At 38.7% G+C, this 19,824-nt stretch overlaps 1 protein-coding gene across 3 annotated transcripts in view; it reads left to right on the top strand.

Annotated features, from left to right (window-relative positions):
- The window catches only part of LOC123015332 (Krueppel-like factor 6), a 159,257-nt gene that overhangs the window by 115,518 nt on the left and 23,915 nt on the right, over positions 1 to 19,824 (top strand). For all 3 annotated transcript variants that reach the window (XM_044415034.1, XM_044415033.1, XM_044415036.1), the window contains exon 2: positions 11,669 to 12,305. In XM_044415034.1, coding sequence (XP_044270969.1) covers positions 11,681 to 12,305 — 625 coding nt within the window. In that variant the 5' untranslated portion in view covers positions 11,669 to 11,680. The remainder of the gene's footprint in view (positions 1 to 11,668; positions 12,306 to 19,824) is intronic.

The following is a 19,824-nucleotide window of genomic DNA, read 5'->3' as shown; positions in this document are numbered from 1 at the left end:
GCAAACACCCAACTTATGCTAGCACCTTGGACTCTAATGGAAGGTAATTAAGAGCCCTTTCAGGCCCTAATTGAAAAAATATTTCGCAAAAAATGGGCGAAATCAAAGCACAGAGGGAGAAACAGTGGAGCACTTAAAACTCCAGCGGCCTGTCTGTAATTTATAAATGGGAAAGGATGACGAGAAGTAAGTGAATTACAAGACGGATCCCCGCCGGATTTGCTATATTTTAATTAGGTAAAATGTAGCTGCAACGTCCCGCCGGCATTAAGGGCCAATTACATTACCAAGCGGCTGCCTTTGAGATATAAAACTGGATTAAATAACGATCATCTGATATAGATCCGACCGTGTCCTGTACAGTTCACTTCTCCGACGTTTTATTATCGCAGACTACCCGGTGAGTTGGCGTCTACGTGGTCTTCTATTATTATCGCGGCTGCACATCATCGATCTGTCGATACCGATTCTAGGAATCTTAGAAATTCGGCACTTTATCATCGACTCTAGTCGACTCACCTTTCCACCAACTTACTCTATTTTTCCACGGTTTAAAGCCGAACACACTGAAATTTATTTCAAATACAGAAAATAAAAACTCTCGATTCAGATTTCATTTTGCATTCTTTCTTATATCTTCCAAATATGAAACACACAGGCTAGAAATTGTAACAATTTATAAGTTTTTGTAATTTATTCTCTCTTCTTGCCCGATCGATTCTTGATTAAAATTCACTTTGCAATGTTCTTATTCGATTGGAAATTAATTGCTCCATTGGTTGACTTAATACATACCGCATTGCTCGTGTAAGAGAAAAATTTAAGCTTCTTACGTTTTTCTTATGCTCTGTTTTGCGTTCAGAATTTCTAATTAAATATTAAAATTTTTGCACTTGTTTTGTTTGGCTGTAATGAAATATTTTCGTTGAATAAAAATTTCGGAGGAGATAGGGAATGTTTACAAGAGAATAAATCTGAAAGCTGAGTCGCATTGACGAAGGCCTCGAGGATGAAACAGAGGCGGAAGAAATATCAGTGAAGCAAAAGGTTGTTTTGGAGGATAACGTGATGAATTATTGATGTAACACGTACCTGCCTTTAAATTACAAAGAAAAAATAATAAATATCTGGACGACGTTGAACTAATTCCGATTATAAATCAACGTACAACAGTAAATACAGGTTGATTTATTGGATATTGTACAAACAAACGGTCGGGTTTGTACGCATCTGCGGATGCTGTCGAACAGTTTAATCATGTGTTGTATTGTTCCTGTAAGTCTCTAGATAAATGCGTTTCATCCATGGCATTCAACTTCCCGGCTCTATACGTAATCGAATTTCCAAGTTTGGTGGTCTCGTTCCGGTAGGAACGTGAAAAACCGACCAAAGTTTGGAAAATTCGTCCCGATATTCGCACCTTGTTGTTGCGGTAAACCGGCGTCGAGACGTTATTACAGAGATAATCCAACTAGAACCGACGTGTGTGTCTTGATATTTTATTCAAACACTGTGAAATGCATCGTTCGTCAGTGATTACGCGGCTTAAAAGGGTTCCCGGTAGGGAAAAGGTAATTCAGGTCATTTCCGAGCAACTCTCGAGGCATCCAATTACTTACCCTGAAAGGAACGCCGTTCTTGTATCATACTGGCCGACAAGAATTAGATTACCGTACGTGGCTTTCGTATTCTTTCCATTTGAGTTGCACAAAATTCAAAACGTGTGTATTTGGTGAAAATTTTGATTGACCCGGCGCCTCCACCATAATGGATGTATAATTAAAACATGCTGCGATTCAGACCGGAGCCAATTAAGCAACCGAACCGAATCGTGTGCAGGTTTCATTATGTTCAAATTATAGTCCGGCTTAAGTAAATTTCACTGGAGGGAGACAATCAACGTTTGGATGAATCTACACCGAGTGGACGTTGTAAATCAGATTAACGAATTACACCAACTTATTGCGAGGGGAATAAACTGGATTATTATTTGCGGTTTTGTAACAACTACCAGCTACCGCACACATCTAGTTGCCAATTTTCATATTATCACTCGTAACAAGATAATAAATTCGTACAGCATTGACTGATGCGTTAATTAGCAACTCGACGACTTTGACCGGTACAAAACTCGCCTAACTACCAGCGATGACAATGTGCACAGGTTTCCTATGCACATATTTTAATTAATTCGCCGAAATGGCATTATTCGCAAAAGCATTGGTGCGTGCAATACATGCCGAAAATAAGTGGTAATAATATTAACTTTAGTGCAAATATTTTATTAATGCTAGCATTTCATTCTCACATTACGCTTTTAACCAGCTTTTCGGCATAATTAATGTTTTTTTTACGTTTTGATTACTGAACGAACACAATGCCCGCTGTAAAATTGAAATAACACGGATATTTGTTCGGACCAATTGCCTCATTGCATATTTATTCCCAAAACTAACCCAATTTAAGCCACAACAATAGAATCAAGAGTTTTCCAATTGTAAGCAGAAAATTAATTATTAGGTTTACATTCCGCATTCGCAAGAGCATCGCTCGCTAATCGCATTCGACAAAATAAATTACCGTGAATCAGTGATAAAATAATCAGCTTTTTGTAATACTAATTATTGATTCATGACTTGTGAAGGAGGAAAAACAAATTTCCTTTAAACACGTATTCAGTATACTCGTAACTGGAATCTAAGGCTCTTGTTAATCATAAATATTTTTTTATGCTTCAACTCAACCAAAATGTTTACAAACAAAAAAATTGATGATTCGACACCTAACAATATCTAAAATTTACATAAACAGTATTTTTTTATACAGTGTACATGTTCGGAGATAGCCAATTGTCGTCCAGAGTTTACTTTATGAGAAGATTATAGAGGCAATTTACCCAGTTTTAGAGTAAAAACTGAAACAAAGAAGCAGTAAAATTTGTTTTCTCAATTTTATTTTGAATTTTTTGTTCGATTGCATTCGCTATTCGTTACTCGCTGTCGCTATTCGCAATGTAGTTTGTTTTTTGAGAAAAAATTGTGTGCGGATTAGTGATTGGCGGAGTTTTCTGGCTTTGTCTTGGCACAGTTGCCGGAATTTGAGTTTGGCTTTTGTTGTAGTTTTTGCTTTTCTCAAACAAAGTATGCAAGCTTACATCGCGGTCTTTTGTGTAAAAGTTTTTATTCCATTGCATCAAGTTTCGTAGTTTAGTGCACCCGAATGACGAATTCGCGTTCGATTTTTCCATTACGTTGAATTTTTATTGTCAAATTTGTTTTTTTAACTGTGATTTTGAATACTACACATCGTTTCGTTTAGTGTTGCGGAAATGGCATAGGTAAACAGAAGTTGGCGGTGATGTTGCACCAGACCATTGTAAATTTCCTGTGCGGAACGCTTCACTTTAGCAGTCGTAAAACCGCATCAGGTTTAGAAAGCATCTGCAATTTGTGTCCCAAGGTTTAACCCGTTTTAACTGGTTCCGAGTGCATCAGACACGTCTGCACCCTCAATAACCCTGCGATTAGAGTGTTTACGGTCAATGCCGTGTTTACCGCTGGAAAAGCACGATTTCGACATAAAATCGTAATAAACTCAATAACCGATGTGATACATTTTAATTCAGGCGATGCTCAATTTACGCCGAATCCCTTACATTGTCGTCAAGGACTCGATTTGGCGTAATAATGACGTGTGTGATTGATCGTTACCGTAATAGTTAAGTCGGAAATAATGTTTATTATAGCCAGACCACTTCACCTTATCAGCATGAGGTGAAACTCTCGGCCTCTTGGAGCGGAAGGCGCCACCCCTGCAGTTTAATCGCCTCTTTACGGTTAGTGGCTCTACGCACAATAACCCTCATTCCTTAGTGGGAAACGTGTTAATTAATGAAGTCCAGGCAGGGATTGCTTAAGAAATTGTTTTATGTGAGTTTAACAACTTTGCTTGACCAACACGTTCAATTTGATTGTTTTCTTTCTATAAAAATAATGGAGAAAGTGTTATTTGAAATATTGGGGGTGTTTTTGGCTGCAGTCCATGCAGAGCGTTTCAATTAAACGGCGATTGTGTTTGAAGCTGTGATATATGCACGGGAGGAAATCTCGAGTAAATGGCGCCCATTCTTGGTACATTTCCTGCATTATATCCTAGAAGAATAAAAGAAAACGTAGCGTCACGATATGGCCATCTCTTCGAGACTACTATTTCGCACGTCCTCTCGCGGAATTTATTTGACTCGTATAAAAGAACCGACAATTCCAAGGAAACGCCACCAAGGAAATATATCAGCTCTATATCTGACAATGGAAAGAATAATATTACACATATACATACACTTAAAACGGTTGATATACTGCTATCTGAGATTCAAAACTCAAATTAAACGCTTGCGAAAATGGACTCGGTTTTACCACAATAAATCGTCGCTCTAGTCCCGGATTTAGCTTTATTAACACGTCTCTTATCCCTTTTTAAAATAACATCACGTCGCTTAAAATAAATTTCTTGTAAACTTATGCAATAATTCGTCGAGTTGTTTTCCATTTCGTTCGAAGCCTTTTGCGTGAACACCTGCCATGTATCTCCGGGATGAACTGCTCCTCTCTGTATAGTCGTCTCGACTGCCTAACCCCATGCACTCACTTACATAAATAATCCCCGTGTTCCTTCCAAAACGTTTATATATATTTTTACGGTTGTTAGCCTCCCTGTGACACTCTGGAACGAGATATACAAAGAACTACGACTCCAATTATCCTACGACATAAATTCCAGAAAACGAATTGCAAACACCGCCGAATTGCTCATGATTAGTTGCTCCAACAAACCAACCCTTGTGGGTTTTAACCGCCGGGGCGAACCCCAAATCCAAGAACTGCGAATTTTGCTGATTCACACAAACTCGCACACGCAAACCCAAATTGCTTTTAATTGCTTTTTATGTAATTTTTATCGCGAGAGGGGACGCTCTTGCGAAATCTGGCGCTAATTTCACTCGAGTTTTTGCGTGACGTGGAGCATGGTGTGCTCCATCACCTTGACGAGACACGCGTCAAAGAGGGTGGGTGGTTCCCCCATGTGTGCATGTCACCCCCAATAAATACCGGGCCCCCTTATTATTATTCAGGCCATGCACTCACTCACATCTTATCAAGTGACTACGCGAAATATTGTGTTTGCCCTGGCGCACATTTCACCGAAAAATTGATGCACGCAATGTAAACCCGACACCAGAAATATGACCAAAGCGAAATTTTTTTGTCGGTTTCAAAACTCGACTCGTGATAAATTAGAGCAGATGATGAACAACGAAGCCGGCATAAAAACACAAAGTGCAAACTTCCAGCAAACACAATGGAATTTTTACGAGCCATTGCATTAGCTAAACAACGATGATGTCTTGCGCTCTAATTCATTCCGCGGGATTTTTTGCAAAGAGGGCGAATGTTTATTGGGGCACCTTCTCCGGTGAGAGCAGTAAATCCGAAAGGAGTGACCGGTCGTCTTCCAACTCGACTAAAATGGAAAAACCGTGTCGGATTAAGCAATATCCAGGATAAACGAGAAAAGAAGGTGCACAGACTTGATAAAGCATTGTTTTCAGACAGATATTAAATGTCATTCAACTCGGGAGTATACTAGCCCACAAAACAAGTCAAATGTGTATTTGAGTATTTGGACGAACAATGGGCTTTAAGTGTTCCAATTGTTACGCGACCTTGGAAACCTTTGTTAAGTGGTTTAAGAGAGATTGATGAAGATGCTAGGATGCTTGAATTTATTAATGGCTCTGCGAGAAACAGACAGTCGAAACAATGAATCGACACAATATGGAAATAAATTATGCCACTATCAAGCCCTTTCATGCAATTTAGGGAAGGCTTCAAATCGACAATATTTTTCATTTGAAACAAAAGGAGCTTTCCTTTCTATCGATCCCTCATAAATATTAATTTTACCATATTTTGCCAATTATTTGTTTTAAATGTCTACGCGGCTACAGATTGACTTTTCATCCTGATTCCTGTTGAAAACTTTCACACTTGTAGATGGAAAGATGTGACAAGCGTAAAAGACACCTGCGATATTTGCATATAAAAGATTTTTCAGTGTCACTCCTAAAACTCGAACTGATTTTTCGTATGAAGTTTGACGGAGGTGAGGAAATCCGGTGTTGATTTTTTATTGAAATGTTTGCGAGCGTGATAATAGGTATGAGAATAGATGTGGTTGTAATTGTATCCTCGTGTTACTTATTCCTGGCGGAAATATCCCATATACCGGGTAAGTCAAGTAGCGTAGTTGTTGCAGATCCATATCTTATCGAGTTGGCGGAGACGCACTGTTGCGGTTCGAATAAGTGGGTCTTAAATGGCACAAGTTTGTTACACAATTCGATAGAACATTGTTCGGTCTGAATGGTCGTCTATAAATGTGACATTCCTAACGAACTATTAAACTTGAAAGAGAAATCGTATGGAGGCCGTTGGGCACACCGATTTTCTATATATAGTAAATAAAGTTCGAGTTTATTGAGTCGAAATATTGTGGCACGTCGATATTCGTTACATTGCGCAATTTCGCCGTCATTTATAGTCCTCTCTCGAATCGTGCTTCTTTCATCTTTTCTTGTTTGGTAACCTATTCTTCGAGTCGGTGTAAGAAAGTTTTCTGGTGTCGGCGTGGACGCATTGTAGCTCCCATGTCACGTCCTTGCGCCGGCAGCGCACACTTTCGCAAATCCCACGAGTAACTGGAAAAGTTATTATTTTTCCAAGGGGCTTATATCTTCTCTTCTGACGGACGTGCACGAGGACTTTATCAAAACCTCCAGTATCACCGACGTGTTACATCCAGAATTAAATGCTTCCCCTTGATCTCTCCATGAATGTACTTACTCTAAACTCCACCACCGGAATCCCAATGAACTCGCTCCTCCTCGTCATCCCCCAATCAACTTCTTCCCGACTATTTAAAATGTTAAGTGCTTTATAATGTCATTTTTACAATTTGGTTTCGTAATCGAGCTAGAGTTTCAGTCCCCAACTTCACCGAAACGATATATGAATATTTATCGATGCCTTTAGAAGCAGCTAATGTTGTAATTTATATTCAGATATTACTCGCTTTGCTCGTTAATTAACTTTATATTTTATTCGAGCTCCGGAAAGGACGCCGTTCGGTACTGTGAAGTGTTCTTGTTTCTGTTTGTTCCTACTCGTAATTCACTTTTTTCACTTTAAACCGGAATCCGTTAAATTTCCTGTCGCTATTTATGGCCTTTTCCTACAAACTCTTCCACCAACCGTACCGAGAGACGGCCTGCAACCATCAATGTGTATCCAGGGAAAACATTATATGCACTGAAACGTTCTCTTAAAATATTCCTCCCACTGAGTATCGTAAATATTGTGTCTTCCACTAACCGAAACATACTCTTCCCTTTCTTTTTCCAACCGTCTTTAAAATTCATTCCCTCGTTTCATATTCCACTCGTGGGGACAAAATTTTCATATTTTACCTCAAACTTTTTTCTACAACTACTATTCAAAAACTTCACGCCCATGCTATTCTAAAAAAAATGTGTTTTTGAAGCATTTGCTGAAACTGAAATTACGTCTCTTTGGAATATCATAACATCTATATAAATTTCTTGTCAAAAAATAAAAAAAATGAGTAAACAAGTTTTTATTTGGAATATTTAATTATTTTACTTTCTCTGATATTCTATCTATTAACTGTCTAAACTGAAGGCATTAAAAAAAAAGAATTTTTGAATAAAAATAAAAAAAAATGCTTTGTTAATGCTGCAAAGTATACGTCAGTTAATATTTGCATGAAACGGGATGCTCGTACGTTTCAAAGTATTGCACCGTAGACGAATTCCCTGTAGGGTCGTATTTCTCCCGATTCGCTCGTCTGGTTCCTGTGGGAGTCGTGCAGCCCCTAATACCCGAACTAAGGTGAGACCCTCACCTAATGCGTTCTTTATATGCATTGAGCCCAAAGAAAGGCCTATTATTTGCAAACACGTCGTGTTTTTGCTACCAAATCATCAGTTTTGAAGCAAGTTTGAACATTGAAAATGAATTAAAGCTGAATGCAAATTGGGGAATGCAAGGTTTGTTTCGCATCTCTCAAAGGTTTCAACAAAAGCAAAAGTTGAGAAACACAAACACGAGAGTCAAGTACTTTTCTGGGTGCATTGTGGTATTGACATCAAACATAATGCATCCAATTTCACTATAGCGAACATATCTGAGGGCAGATTCTATCTTGTAGACTTTGTCGAATCGTATACAAACAGCGCTTCCTGTGAAGCAATTGTTTTGCAGATCGCAAACACATCAAACGGCAAACAAGTTTTGGATTGTTGACAGAAAATTTCGACGTAATTAAAATTGTTTCATTGCTAGTTTGGAGACGCGATTTTTTCCTCGATAAACTCGACCCGTAATAAAAATTTTCCGTGCAGTGAGCGAGAAGTGAGGACCTTTTTAATTCCACTCCCGTGTTTATATTATCTCGGAGTGAAGCGGACCTGCTATACGTAAGAGTCTAATTGAAAGTGAAGTTGAAACGCAATTAAAACGTTGCTTGATAACAATTCTTATAATTCAATTACTCGAAAGTTGGACAGTTTTCTGAAAGCCTCTTATTTTCGCCTAAAACTAAGCAATTCGCCTCGACAGATACAATAGGTCTGTAATATTACATTGTTGAAAGTTATAATTCTCTCACCCCGAACTCGGCATTGTATGGATTGATAATAAAGTAGATTTGCGCAACTGCTACTGCGGTATTTTATTGGTTTTCGAATGTCATTATGCAAGTTTTATCTGATCCGAATCGGTTGCGAGCCAACTCTCCTATATTTTCCTCCACGTCTCTCCACATGTTTTTTTGCTCCTGAATTTGTATGTAAGAATGGTCAGAACTAACATAATTGTAATAGGGAAAGACGGGGTAAACTGCGCCTTGGGGAAGAATTAAACCGGTGCATCATAGCGGTGACGCATTGCCCTTAATGAGATTTCAATTCTTCTTTTCTCTTTGGTGTAATGTATGGCGGCTAGTGAAGGAAACTTAATTTAATGGGGGAAAAACTTGTTCCTTTTCGTTGTCTAGCAATGTCAGCAACGTTAACGGTAGTCGCTCTAAGTAACTGCATTTATTTATACACATCACATGCCAGACACACCACAGCCATTTTAATTTATCTTCCCTTCTAATAAAGTACAAGTGGTCCCACAATGCATACAAAATGAGGTCTGATCTAATGAAAAATAGTTGAAATATGGCCTGTATGAGACTTGACGGATGGAAAACGAGATATGAATACAGACGTCGTCACCACGTCTAAGACATCGCAGCGGTGCGTGTTTTGCATCTCCGCCGAAATTCACCATATCGACCCTCCAAACATCCAGCTCTCTGGCGTAATTAACTCTTTGACTTTTTTATCAAAAACAATTGTAATTACCACAAAATAAAGAAACTTGTAGTTTTGGCGTTGTAAGGTTTTGGAAAACTGAATACTAAACTGTGTTGTTTCTGTGGGCTAAGGGTTTATGATTGTTTTCTAAGTGTTTTGTGGCGTTGACTGGGCGATTCTTTATTCATTGAATTTTTGGTCCCTCGACCGAAAGGTGATTAAAGTTGGGTATTTATGGAATATTCAAAGGGAACCGCTATGCAAATGGTCTGAGCTTTGCAAAACAAGTCGGAGTTTTAATTAAAATATGCCTGTCTTAACAATAACAAAAGTATAATCGCATTATCGGAATTACTTCAAGTTCTTTGCATCGAAACTCAAACACCATCATCGCATCGAAGAGAGGAAGCGAGATGTTTTTATTAAACGAGATGTCTGAAATGTTTCCCAAGTTTTATTTGTGGAACGTCGAATTAAAAGTTGTTGGTCAGGAATCGACAAACAATGAATACCGCTTTTGTTGGGACAGGTCTATTGAGTTTGTCAAGCCGTCTCTGAACTTCCGATCACCGGTTGGCGAACTGATGACCGCATTGTTGCCGAATGTACGGAACGATTACTCGACTTGACCGTTTGTGTGGGTCAGTGGTTTTTCAGATCCCATACTTGGCGTTTTTTCTACAACTTAGTTTTTGAGGAGGCAAATAGACCCGCCTAATCTGCGTTCATTATGCCGACGCGAACGTGGGGCAGGTGCTCCTTTACACTGTTGTAGTTTTGACAACAATGTTATCATGGCATGCACAGACTCTATTATTGTGTTAGTCACCCAATCAATCCCTCCGCTTATACATAAAGCTCTTCACTCGGAATGACAAGAGCATGTTTGATATTTCCGTAGTCTGCTCCCACAATCAATTACCTGCATTACAATACTTTCATCCATTTGCTAGTTTGGTCCAACTTTAGAGCTGTTAGCATTCCATTCCTGTCATATCTATTTTAGTAGGATGTTTATTAGCAAAGTTACATCATCGTCTCTTCACGAAACGCCAATTTGGTCCTTGGTCGTGTCATTTATTTGAAAGTGTGAAAGAATGCAATTTTCGCAACGATCGGTCCATTTGAACAGGGAGCTGATAAATTAAGTGAAATGATTTGTATACGTGCTCACAACGCTATAAAATCCTCCGATTAATCGTAATCCTTTTTCCGCAACGACGAGCAGTTTTATTTTAACCGGGATTCAGTGAGTATAGTGGGTTTATCGCTTCCCCACGAAGAAAACGGAGAGAAATAAACAATAATCGACAAACTAACATAAGGTGCGTGCCAAGTACTTCTAAAAGCCACATTTTCGCCTCTTTATTACTCTAAACACAGCTAGACCAACATGTTTGGCTTTTTCGTTGTTAGAAAATTACGTCTTTTCGGGTGATCGCATAAAATTCAAGTCTTCTCCAAGGTTCTGAAATTGCGTCGCCTGATAAGGCACGCTTCCTACCCCCGTCAAGTTTATTTAATCCTTTATTGGGACTTGAGCTTATTGGTTTACACTACCATTACATAATTAGGAGTACATTACCATAAACGGAAATGTAGAGAGCTTAATAACGTTTTTAAGCGCGCTCACGGGAAACATACTTAGTGCTTTGCTAATTAAGACCTTGAATTTTTGCTATATCCAGTGGGGAGTTTTGAGACCTCGCTGTCGTTATTGTGGCGGGTTGACGGCGCAAAACATTGCCTGTTTTGTAATTAATGAGCATTAAAATTAATTTAGGGAGCGAATTCGAGGCGGATGTATTAAATTCGAGCTTGTATGTCTTAATGACGCTCTTGTCGAAAATCTCAAAGACTAAGTCGAATTACGGGGGCGACAGCGATAAGACAATTGGAGACGTCTCTGAGCCGGATATTAGGTCATTAACAATCGGCGCGGAGCCCTCACTTCGCCCACTTTTCCTTGTTGACTTGGCCCGATTTGGGTCAACTACTGATAGGAGAGACCTTGTCTCGGGTTGTAACATCATCCGATGAGATAGATGCGGCGACCATAAAGCACGGTGGTGACGCAAGAGTATGGCCAAATGGCATTTTGCCCATACTTGCTGCGCTTTTTCTAATTGAAAAGCATCGGTGCTTTGCTCAAGAATTGAGACAGTCAGACTGACTGTCTCCGCGTCAATGTGGTCAATTTGTATCGATCAATTGTGCGTTTTGTTGCAGACGTGCTACGAGATGGAGCGCTACTTGAAGGACGAGCCGAAGATGCAGTCGTTTAAAAAGTTGCCATCGGACATGGAAAGGACGTTATACGGAGTGAATTGTATAGAGGACTATAGTGATCGTCACTTGGACGCGTTCAGTTCGGCAAGTTCGCCGTGTTCTTGGGACGAAGGGGCTCTATCGTGTGCCGTACTCGTGAAGCAGGAGCCCCTCGACGATGAAGAGGACGAAGACGACGGTTACGAAGGACGAGTGCATGCTGACGCCGGTGATGCGTTACAATTGCGACTAGTAGCAAGGAATCCGGCGACTTTGACACCACCTTCGAGTCCCGAATCGGGACCAGGCCATAGTAATGGAAGTTCTAGTGCGAGCGAATTGGACGTTTGCGGACTTCGGGTGGGCAGTGTATCGAGGAATGCCATTGTGCGGGTTAGAGGACTTGCAAGGTACATATCGGTCGTCCCGAGAACCACACAGAGTCCCGTTTCTTCACCTGCTTCCACGACGACGGTCAAACATCGACTAGACCATTCGCCCGACTCCAAACGAAGGATACACAAGTGCCAATTTCTCGGCTGCAAGAAGGTCTATACCAAGAGCTCACACCTCAAGGCGCACCAAAGAACACACACAGGTGAGGAGTCCCTTATTTTTGTATTTTCGCCGAAATCATCCCCATGCTACATTGTATTCCTTAACGAGTTTTCGTTTCGACGATGAGTTTCTATAGTGTATAATAAATTTAATAATAGCTGCATGGGGAGCCATGTCCGGTGATGTGTCACAGACAGATCTTCGTCTAGTCGGACTGTTTGTCACCGGTTGTAATTATAATAGTTTCAGCGCAGTAATGGCCGGTTAACTCCGTCGTCATCGCGGGAAGTCCGGACATAACTGCAAAACCCGCATGCATCATCGCCTCCGGCACCGTTGTTCATAACGCTCGCCGTAATTGCATCTTTAATTGCATTTCTCAAAACAAGAAGAATTAGAAATTATTCATCCACATACCACTAAAAAGTCTACAAGACGGTGGAATTATTTCAAATTGATCCTAATCCTCCTTGTATTATTCAATGTCTTAGAGTCTACCGACAGCAATTCAACTCCAGAGATTACTCGGTATTAAATACGGTACTGGTTCGTGTCATGGTCAAACCGGAACCGAGTCAGGGATTAATAGACATTTCCGTCAGAACCAATCCGGGGAACGTTTTGAATAATCAATACTATGATGCGTTTTAAACAAAACATTAAATCATCAACGGAATATTCTTGGACGTTCTCCCCGGAAGCAGCCGACGGTCTCCGTTAGATGCGTCGTCATGGAGATGTAACCGGGGCTGCGATTCTTGGACTCTCAACAACCCTTTAATAATGTAATAATCGCAAACAAGCAAGAACCGACTTGAGACGGCACTAACTTTAAGCAAAAACAAAGGAAACCCATGAACCAGTCCCATCCAACACCTAAATTGGTGTTTTTGGGGATGCGGATGAAACTTGATTCACGTGGTGGACAAATATTGTCGGCTGGTCGATCTTTTTATTTCGGAGTGGCGTTTACGGCTCCGGTTTGCATAAAGCGGTCTTTGGTCGTGTGTCTCACGTCTCGGCAATGGTCGGTTAGAATTTGTTCGGAGATTTCGTTAGCAATCAAGAAATAAAGCTGTCAGAGGGTCCGTAAGCAATTTATAACCTGCACGCACACGTTAAATTCCATCTGTCAGAAATGTACCTACATTTGAGTAAATAATATTAATGTGCACAAGGTGCGAGTCGGAACACAATGCAATCCAGTTTTGGAGTAATTCAAAGTCGATCCTCGGAGAGTCGGTTTGTTTGTCGCCTACATGAAATGCTAGACGTTGAACAGAAGTAGCAAGGGAGCCATTAATTTTAATTCCTTTGCTAATTTCTTGACGCGCAGTTGCTATAACTCCCTCCCTTTGAATAAACGCCACCACCGCGTTGTTAAGGGATGAGAGTTGGCTCTTATACCTTAGATACACCAGATACAATTTAAATTCATTTAAAACCCTCCCTCAAGATCTTTCGAGTGTTCTACATGTAAGTTCATGTTAATGTAATTCCAACATAAAAGCATATTTCAAGCGGCATTCATTACACGTCTATTGTCAATTTTAAATTACTTTAATCCACTTTGGCTTTACTGTTATTACACTTTGCTTGTTACTAAGAGAAAAACAAAGTTTTGCGTTACTTGACAAAACTTGCGAGATTATGCACCACACACCTAGAATTACAAATAGGAGTTGCTAAGTTTTTGCTCTGATCCCTTTATCTAGTAAAGGCGTCTACCATGGTTATTTTTTTTTTAAATTTGAGTGTGAAAACAGTTATGCGGATGGAATATTTTATTCTCCGTTGTAAGCGTCGTGATATAAGAACGTATATTTTATACAAATTTCAAGTTTAACGAAATTGAATGGCCTTTTATCGGCGCGAAGCGATGTGCAGACATGCCTTAAAAGTGTTGAATATGAATGTCCGCGTCGTGCCATTGCATCCGGTACATTCCCTTCACAGATACGGCGTCGGCGGCTTCCGGATCTAAACAGCGCATTCTAGTGCCGCGTGCTTACATTAGAACCCTGCGAGATCCGCCGCCTCCGGGAATTGCTCCGAGTTTCAGGTGCTATCTCAACCGTTCGACTTAAAGTCGAAAACAATAACGTCGACTATGGCAAATCTCTAAATCCTCTCATCTCCTCAAATATGTTACAAACCCCATCCCACTCTTTGACATAGTGATTGACGATGTGAGTTGATGGTCACCTGTCGAACTTTCCCCAGTGACTCGTTGTGTGTCAAAACGATCAGTTTTGTCATTTTTCAAACTATCGAACACACTTGAGTTTTTCTTAGCGTTTCGTGCCTCCGCTTTAATTAATCTAATTCTGGTGGTGTTGCGAGGGCGCACTTTTCTTTGGCCTTTCTGAGACACTGTGTTGATAACGCGTAGCAATATCTTTATGTGTATGCTTTGGTCGCATAAAGGAAGGTGCTGCTGGGCCCGCGGGCTACCCACCCGGAATGTTCCAGGCATGCTTTGACAATGTTACAAACCGGAAGCTCTCCTGAGGGAGCTGGAATGCGTGTGTCACACACAGGAATTTCAAATCTTTTAAATCAAGACGAGTTATATTTCTTAAATTCGAATAAATGCGCATTCTTACAACAGAATTTTTACAATTTAGTTCAATTATAATTCTTTGCACGTTTGAAATTTGGCCACTAGACGTCCATAATTCTCCCGACTTTTTATTTTTGGTCGAATAGTTTGTATTTATTGCGTATAACTTGTGCATTGTTATTTTTCCTGCAAGAATTGAATTGCTTTCCTGTTGTTATTACGAAACCATACGACGTACGACGTGAATAAATAAAAACTTTTGTAATTGAGTTGCACTGAACGGATAGCACATTTTTCTTTATGTTATCGCTGCTATTTCTCCGGTTCGTTTGCATCTAATGCTGCAAAAGTTGCACAAAGATTTTCTGATGCCCGTATCGTTGCAATTGATGGTGCAAGCAAATAAAAAGTTTGTATTTTTGCTGTCACTGAATAATGAAATTTTTAAAATTGGGGTTCGGTGAGTGACGTTGCAGCCTAAGTTAATCCCTCATGTATCATGTTTGTGTATCCTCGAAAAATTTCGAATGCAGGACACGAAATCATCGCTGACCAGACACTAGGGGGACTAAACCGGAGTTTTGCTGACCCGTTACCGATCCGGCAAGGAGTACAATTTATACGGTTATGTTTTACAGGAAAATTGCAGCAAAATGACAAGGCTGTGTCAGCACGCGTGACTTGTTTAGAAAGAACGTAGCTTATTTTTTCGTCTCCGCTTCGAATATGTATCGATTTGAATTAATAAATAAATATCACCGGAGTCACTTTTTCCGGTTTGTGATTAGACTTTTAATTGATTAGTCGTAAAACGAACTAAAAGAAAGTTTGTATGCCTTTGTTACTCGTTTTTGTGCAGTATTACGTTTCCTGTTTCACGCTCAAAACACAATGGCCGGTTATTCAGAATTTAACAATACAGGGCAATGATGAAAAATTGATTATAAACTAGATTAAAAAGCGTATTTCTACCTGCGAATGCCCCTATCGCTAAAAGCTTAATGATCCGCAGTAAACTCGCATTAAATAAACTTCTGAACAAGCTTTTCTCTACCGATAATCGACTAATTTATTTTTCGCGTTCACAAATGCTTATTAATTCCGTCGAATGGGAAAACTTTACATCAAAAATTGCATTATTTGAAGGTTAATTTATCATTGCGTGTAGAAAAAAAAGTGGCACATAGTAAATTGAAAAATTGCAAAATTATCAGTACCTGCATGAGCAGTGTCTGTTTAAATAGGATAATAATGATGTGAATTAACAGTAAACGTGGTGCAATAAATTAACGTTATCATTTTTCCTTTAGTGATAGTTAATTACTACATATCGCTACATAAAACGAACAAATGTCATGCAATTTGAAAATGAATAGGAATCACACTTGGGAGAGATAACGAGTCAGGAGAAATTCCATATCCTATTTTCTTCTATTACAATCGAACCGTTTCGTTTGTCTGATCATTTTCAATAATAGTTCGCGAATGTAAGTACTACATTACATAGTTAAAGATTTGCCGTGTTATCCGACATTTACGACACCGAGTAGTAGCAATAAAAGATACATTCCGAGTGTAATCATTCGAAAGCTCATCAAAAGCGCCCGTTTTCCAATTTTGCAAAGTTGTTTAACTAGCGACATTGTGCTTTTGGCGAAATTCGCTTTTTAGATTAATTTTTACATTTTCATGGCTCGTAAAATCGAAGATGTTTTCTTCATAGCTCGCTTTTTTTCGACATAATACGCCTATCACCGATTTATGGTATTTTTTATCATCATCATAATAATTTTCCAAGTTCTTGAAACGATAAAAGACATCTTTTTATGCAAATGCGTCGATTTCCAAGTGCCACAATTGGAATATTATCTACAACGGAATCTACCCCCGTTTGAGGTGCGTCATAAATCCCAATAACACTGGAATTATTGTATTCAATTAACAAGTTTCGATGCGATTATTATTGTTCGTTTTTCGGGTTGTTAATTTCGAGTGACGCCGTTAATGATATTAAATGTGGACGGCCTCGAAGGTTGAGCATTAAACCTGCATAATTAGGCGAGACCCTTAAGCTGCGACATAACGACCAGATTTACTTAATACGGACATGCCGTTTGTCGCTTCCCAAGGGAGTGGAATCCTTATCCCGGAATCATTAAAACCCCCCGAATTATTCAAATCGGTCTCCGAGTCTTTGTTTATTCAGCGAATATCTGGTCTCGATTCGAAATAAAAGTGGCTATTTCGGATGTTTCGGACGCTTCACCTTAATTACGATTATTAATGCACTCGACGAAAAGCAAACCGGATGTATGACATTGCCAAGCACTATGGAACGTTTCCAACGATTCCGCATTATAAGCCGCCCAATTATTGATGTGGACTCGGTTTTAGGCCGCGACTAAAAACTATGATCTTGTGTACTTCCGTTCGAAAGCTTCATTGTGAGAGCTTGTATACAATTTTATCTAGTATTGCAGTTTTTCAAACACTTGACGAGTATTAGCGCCATCAAATTCTTGTCAAAGACGACCTTTTCCCATAACATCAATCCGATGCCAACAAACAGGAACAATACGCCTTTCTTCAATTTATTCAGTCGACAGACGTAAAATTTCATATGCGTTTTATACGAAATCCCCAAATAAAACTATACGGATATAAAACGAATCAATTCAGATCGTTTCACTTGCGCGATTTTAATATTTATCATGGCTGCATCATACGTCTCGATCGCTGCTTGATGATGCACTTTTTACAACATCATACGCAATCTACGGCCTCTTCAAAAACAAAAATAAAGAACCAACAGTGACGCGAAGAAAAAGCATTTTATGACCATCGTTTTAGATCAATCTCACAAAATGTTAAAATGTTTGTAAAAAAACATTTATAAAAAAACTTTTCATCTAAAAACTCCTATTTTGCCAAATAAGTAGATTGAAACGCCTTGCAATCTTACAAGAAAAAAAATTTGAAAATTGTTTAAGAATTGCTGAATTTTAGATTCTTTCAGTTGTATTGTCAAAGAAACTAGAAAAAATTAAATTGCAATTTTTTTTATTTGTCAAGAATATAAAATTAAAATAAGAAACTTAATAATAAGAAACTAAACATTAAAGAAACCATTTTTAGTACGATTTCCACATTCCTAAAATAAATATTGTAGTCTCGCTAATCCTCACTTGATAAGATCAGAGCCTCTCCGGATTAGCGAATATCCGAATTAAACGGAATTATCTTTAAAATATTTGCTTTAGATGAATAATAGTTATTTATTACTTATATAAGACGGTAAAATTGACTTTTAGTTTTAAAAGTGCATTTAACGTCGACACATTTGGCTTTAAAAAAAATTCAAAATGTCAAAAAATGTTAGAAATTAATATAATTATGATTAATAGAAAAAGAAACGCGAACAAGAATTTTTTTATTGTCTAAACGATAAAATTAAAATGAAGTAAAATTTTAACAAAAAAATTTACATTTTTGTTACAAGTACTTAAAACAATTTTTGTGAAGGAATAGCAGATGAGTCCGCAAAAAACGTTTTAGGTACATGTTGTTTGGGCAATTACCCTAATGATAATAATAATTGTTATTATAATAATGTTACTAACATAAAAAACTCCCAAAAAACGAATTCACACCTCTTATTAATTTAAAAAAAAAAATTTATCGTAATTATGATTTTTGCAGTTAGAATTTCAAATAAATTCTTTTCTCTTTTTCGTTTGTTTTTATGTGGTATTTTTATATTTAGCACAAATAAAATCTAGATTTTTGTGTTTTTTTTTTCACTACAAGAGAATTGGAAAAATGTGTCATTGTTTTTGAGGAAACTGCAGCGTTTTGGCTGCCAATAAACGAAAATAGAAAGGCAAACGACCGAAATACGAGACTTCCGAGCCACCTGTATTGTCGTGATTAGACATTAGCTTGCCTCGTTTGTATTTTGGCCAAATAACTACTCCACTGCACCATTCATTACACGACAAGAGTGCATTAATTTTAACATGGCGATTACTGATTAAGCGCAGCTGCTAGTCCTGCTTTGACCCAAAAGCCTCTCAACAACGTGCTGTGACTCATGCTTTCTACTCGAAAAATTTCACATATACAGAATTAATGAGCGTTTTTACAAAATGCAGCTGTAAAGTCGCAATAAGCGTTAATTACCAAAATTGTGCCCCAGTATCGGAAGCGGTTTGCTTGCATCCGAAAATTTATGGCCTGCGGTCAAGCAGCGGCCTCTGGAGCGATAACTCAAAATTAGTTTAACTTAGATATTTATTAATTTCTCCAAGGAATAACTAATAATTATTATGTTTGAGATGTATAGATACTGGACTAACCCAATTTCCTGTTTAAACTTTTTTCCAATTTACATTTCTGAAAGTCATCGGAGCATAAAATGAATTAATTGAAAATGCAGCAACTGTAAATAAGAGAGAAGAAAACGAGACAATAAGAATAGTATTGTCAGTCAATATGTCAATGTATTAATAATGAAAAGGTCTCACTGATCGTTTTACCACCACGTCTAGACTTAATAATTACACCCTCTACCAAACAAACATGCAATATCGCGTCGTTATTTTTTATCGTCCATTTATTCAGCAAGATAACAGCGCAGCATGAGCACTCAATAATATAAAAATGAATTGTCGATGAGCGAGTGCATGTTACAAACAGGGCCTATAATTGCATTTTTCGAATTTAAAACAGTCTGTCACCCGTAAATCCTCTCTTTAATGCGAAAAGTTTTTCGCCGAAATCATCGCTCTGATTACGTATTTGCGAAGACCTCAATTAGAAAGGTCCTTGTGATAGCGTCTCCTTAATGAAGGTGTATATGGGACAAATCCCCGGATAACAGTTCAACATGCTCTTCGCGTACTCAGCTAATAACTTTATGCAGATCACGTCGATGCCCCTAAGCCTCGCCAAATTCGCCTCCAAAATCGGAAAAATCGCCAGCGAAATATATCAAAAG

The sequence above is a fragment of the Tribolium madens genome, unplaced genomic scaffold, assembly GCF_015345945.1.
Source record: "Tribolium madens isolate multiple individuals breed KSU strain unplaced genomic scaffold, Tmad_KSU_1.1 Scaffold_97;HRSCAF=244;Tcas5.2_LG3a, whole genome shotgun sequence".
NCBI classification, from domain to species: domain Eukaryota; kingdom Metazoa; phylum Arthropoda; class Insecta; order Coleoptera; family Tenebrionidae; genus Tribolium; species Tribolium madens.
Note: the sequence above shows the minus strand (reverse complement) of the source record. Positions and strands in the feature narration are given on the sequence as shown.